Genomic DNA, 5,000 nt, shown 5'->3' on the forward strand with positions numbered 1-5,000 from the left:
GTCAGCGAGGGAGCAGAGGGTGCTTGTTGATTGATGATGTGAACATATGTGCCAGGCCAGGCCAGGTCTACTGCACATCCACATATAAAGAGATATAAAGAGGGGAGAAAGAGAGAAAGATGTTTGGGATGGGTAGTCAATAATCATCCCTCCTCTACCCCTGTGATAGATCTTAAGGTGGCTCCTTATGTGTATGGCCTGTGTCAAGAGTTGTGGGTAGTTATATAATCCATTAAAATAGGTGTGACCTAGTGGTTGGCCTACATCTGGTAAACAGATCCCCCCACCCTCTTTTCTATTTGTTGTACAGACAGGAAGTGAAAGACACAGGATCCCCTCAACAGGTCCAGGGCATGCTGGTCTGGTCTGGCTGAGAGAGAGGTACCCACCATCTCCTGCAATAGCTGTAGCTCTCTCAGCTGGACTCTGGCTGGGCCACATGGTTCAGATCAAGCCTGGTCCTTTTGAAGTGGCATAGAACACTTTATGAGGACGCTCAACTTTCCATTCTGAAATTCTGGGTTTATTGGTAGCATACATACTGTACCCACATGCTGAAGACTGGAAGTCTCAAACTTTCTGTGGACAGGCAGCAGTCTTGGCTCTCAAGTACTCTGATGTTCTGATTATATTTGTCCCCTGGTGTACTTTTATGTAAGAGTTCCTCAAATTAAATCAATAAAAATCTGGAAGTATGGCAAAGTAGATGTTGGGGTCAAACACTATAAGGCCATGGTGTTATCCAAAGAAAATTAACCTGAACATGAACTTCGATGACAACACAAAAGGGGAGACACACATGGTAACTTTATCATCCTAAGGATAATAAACACACACACACACACACACACACACACACACACACACACACACACACACACACACACACACACACACACCAGGGAAGGCTGGTGAAGGTAGAAATCGGAGGACAGGCTTATTGTAATGCATGAAATAGAATGAGAACCGTTCCTCATGCATTACAATGAGCCTGTCTTCCAAATTTCTACTTCCACCAGCCTCCCCTGACACACACACACACACACACACACACAAGAGCTACTGTTGTTGTTTAACTGGTCTTCCGCTCTATAAAACAAAAAAATAGCATTTCACCCATAAAGGAGGCCCTTGAACATTCTCCAAATGCTTTGACCCCTCCAGGTCTTAGTCCTCCGGTCGCGGTGGAGACCTCCGAGGGCTAATAAACACTGTTGGTTACTCTCCTGCCTTGTCATTTACCATGAACACACACCGTGCACAGAGAAGGTTGTAGAGTTCCTAACATGACTTTATCTAATTTGGACCTAAGTAAAGGCTAAACAGGGCCATTTCTCAAATTCTCAATGAGAGCTTTGGCAGACAAACAACATAGAGAACTTCTGAAAGGACACAAAAACTGGTTCTTGTTAAATACCGGGAAACACAGTCCTGTCTGCCCTGCTTAGTTGAATGGCATTATGTTTTGTCTTTGAATCCATCTGCGCAATGAACTCCCCTTTTGAACTCCAATTACGGGTAGCCATGGCGTCCCAATGAAACCGGTTAGACAACACCAATGTGTCCCAGAGAGCTAGAGGGGACAGAAACAAAGGGCCTCTTATTTATCTGATTAGTCGTCAGTATTGAAGGGATGATGTGAAGGCATAAGTATGCGAGTACATTGTGTGATCATAAATGGGAGAGGGCGAGGTGCTCATGTGGATGAAGAGTTCCTCGACAGACATTGTTCTATGTGTGTCTGTGTGTTTCCCCCTGAGACCTTGATGTTACTTATTGGACATTGTTAGTTGGTGTATGCACAACTGGCTTTTGGCTCAATCCTCCATACTCAGTACACAGACAGATACTTGTTATTACATGTTACAGCTTTGGGGATTACACATGTCACACACGTGTAAGCCCCATATGTAATGACTGTGTGTGTCTGTGTGTCTGTGTGTCTGTGTGTGTGTGTGTGTGTGTGTGTGTGTGTGTGTGTGTGTGTGTGTGTGTGTGTGTGTGTGTGTGTGTGTGTGTGTGTGTGTGTGTGTGTGCCTGCATGCGTTTAACATAATATGAATATGTGTTTGTGTTTGTGTACACATGAATGTCCAATGCAATACTGTATGTGTGTGTGCATCCATTATGCAGATTGTGTATATCCCAGGTGGTCTAACTCCTGTGTGTGTGTGTGTGTGTGTGTGTGTGTGTGTGTGTGTGTGTGTGTGTGTGTGTGTGTGTGTGTGTGTGTGTGTGTGTGTGTGTGTGTGTGTGTGTGTGTGTGTGTGTGTGTGTGTGTGTGTGCGCGCGTGTGCGTGTGTGTGTGTTGCAGTGTTTCACCAGCAGGCTGTCCACAGCCCTCTGGAGCAGAAGCAGGGGGGCGGCTCCATCCCCTGTCAGAACTGTGGCAAGGCCTGCAAGGGGGAGGTCCTGCGTGTGCAGAACAAACACTTCCACATCAAGTGCTTTGTCTGCAAAGGTACGTCCTGTACAACCCTGACCCCTTAACCCTCACCTCTAACCCTAACCCTCCAATTAGAGAGTCTCACGGATACAAATCCAAACACAGACTGATGGCTTTAGATAGTATACAGTACAGTAGATACTTGTATTATTATTATTATGATTATTATTATTAGTTGCTGCGTCCTTTATGAGAACGGACAGTCATTATCTATTGCAGGATAACATGGTGTTTGCTGTAGGTAGTGTCCTCCACTCACGCCACAGTTGGCCATCATGCTATTGGATCTCACCCACCAGACTACGACCATCCAAAACAAAGGCCATACAAAGATGATAGGGCAGATCAAAACAAACAAAGAGCAACAGATTTATGGTGTGTGTGTGTGTGTGTGTGTGTGTGTGTGTGTGTGTGTGTGTGTGTGTGTGTGTGTGTGTGTGTGTTTGTGTGTGTCTAGGTGTGTGTGTGTGTGTGTGTGTGTGTGTGTGTGCGTGTGCGTGCGTGCGTGCATGATTGCGTGCTTGCGTGTATGCATGTGTCTGTGCCTGTGTATGTGTGTGTATGTGTGTGTGTGCGTGCTCGTTTCCCAATGTTTGTGTTGGGTGTCTTGTATCCTGCCCCAGCCATCTCAGTATTATGATGGTGTTAATGCTCCAGTCTTTCACTAGGGGCTTGTGTCAGCGTGATGTTGTTATGAACACAAAGCAGGGTTGCTCGGAGACCAGCAGGGTCAGGACAATGTTGAGCGCTTCCTGGAGTTTAACGCGTTTATTCTTACATCTGTGTGTAGCGCCGCCGGACACCCTGGGCATTCCTCTCCTCCTCTAGGAGCGAAAAAAATACCCTCGAAGAAGAGAATGACGGCAGGTCTACTGACATTGTCGAAGTTGATTAGCTTTTCCACGTCGAAATGTTCTTCCTCAAGTGGTTTCTGATTTATGGAGAATTGAATCTGGCCTGAGGGGCAATGTGAAGATGATGTGAAGATGATGTGGTTGTAATCTATAACCTAAGGCAACACACATTTTTTATAGTGGTTAATGCTTGAAATATTAATTTAGAACATTATTGAACGCATATCAAGAAGAAATATGAATAATTAAAATAATTGAATATTTATTATCTTTTCGACACAGGGTTAGAAATGATTGTGCCTCACACAGATTTGAAGAGCCTCAATTAAGAGGCATTAAATGTCAGGCATTTAAGGAGGTGTATTAATACGCTAACAGACTCAACACTGAGAGGGAGAGACAAGTATGGGTCCATTCACACCCCACCCTAACTCACCCCCACCTCCCCATGATGAAAAAAGACCACCCTTCCACAGGCTATAAAGGGACACTCACCCAGCCCTCCCCTGCCCAGAATTCCACAGCAGGAATGCATAAATTCAATTTCCATCTAATTTTTCCGATGTATAGTGACAGATTTGTTCATGAAGCATGAGACAAGGGTGGGGCTGGGGGTGGGCTGAGACACATATCCAGATGTGGATTGACCAGTGCTTGAGGGAAACATTATTGCCCTTAACGACAGATTTAGGGTCAGATTACCCCTACCTCTAAACCGTCAACATCACTGTGATGAAAACAATACTTGACTCTGTATCAGTGGTTAGGGGAAACTTCTACGCAGTCAATCCTTAAACCATCAGGGCTGTATAAAGCCTAAAGGCTAAGTCTAAAGGCTGACCTGGAAGGGAATCAAGCATATGACCTCTCCGTTTAACTTATCGACAATTACAGTGTGTGGGTGTTAGCCAGGGGCTAATGGTGCCAGTGCGGAATGGTGAAACCTTTAGCACTTTGCTAGTGATTTGCTATTAGCGCTATGGAGTGCAGGGGTATTAATTTAATGTAACCCCTCAGTGGCCCTGCAAGACTGATAGCATCAGACCCAGGAGTGCTAACCACTAACACTAAACACAGCTCCAGACACTAGCCTCTCTGTGGTTTTATCATGTGAGTTTTAATTAAGGTTTTTATGAGGATCACTGTCAAGACACAGCCTATGCCTGTTAAGGAAGTGTTTTTTGTTTATGTAAGAAATGTGTCTGGCACTAAATGTCCTGTTATGTCTGTTTCTCTGACACACGAATGATTAGTTAATATGCGAAAATTTAAAAAATGAAGGGGTTGGACTCAACTGGTGCCTTCGCTGTCTGGCAGAACATCGAGAAAGATGTTTATCTTGGTCTGTTTTGTCTCTCATGGTGGATGATAACATCACAATAGCATTTTCATACTGTGGGGAATACCAATTGCCAGCAGAACTATGGATACACCTTATCTCTCCATACAAGCACATGATATATACACATGACACAAGATAAAGGGCAACAACTGCTAGCGATATCAGCTATCAGCTGTCATTATAACCAAATTGGTTCCGTGGTGGAACTGTGGGTAGTAAATACACTCATACTCACATGTCCTCCGCTATTTGCACAGCAAGTGGACTATAGGGAGGAAGTAGTGAAACAATAGCAGCTGTTTTGGATGTTCTCAGTGGGGTGTTGGCTGTTGGCCTCCCTCGTTCTTGGAGCGCCCTT

The 5,000-nt window shown here is 44.7% G+C and overlaps 1 protein-coding gene across 2 annotated transcripts in view; it reads left to right on the forward strand.

Annotated features, from left to right (window-relative positions):
- ablim2 (actin binding LIM protein family, member 2) overlaps positions 1-5,000 on the forward strand; it is a 42,822-nt gene that overhangs the window by 3,223 nt on the left and 34,599 nt on the right. For both annotated transcript variants that reach the window (XM_083673009.1, XM_083673008.1), the window contains exon 2: positions 2,315-2,461. In XM_083673009.1, coding sequence (XP_083529135.1) covers positions 2,315-2,461 — 147 coding nt within the window. The remainder of the gene's footprint in view (positions 1-2,314; positions 2,462-5,000) is intronic.

This window comes from Argentina silus (genome assembly GCF_951799395.1).
Source record: "Argentina silus genome assembly, chromosome: 1".
NCBI lineage: Eukaryota > Metazoa > Chordata > Actinopteri > Argentiniformes > Argentinidae > Argentina > Argentina silus.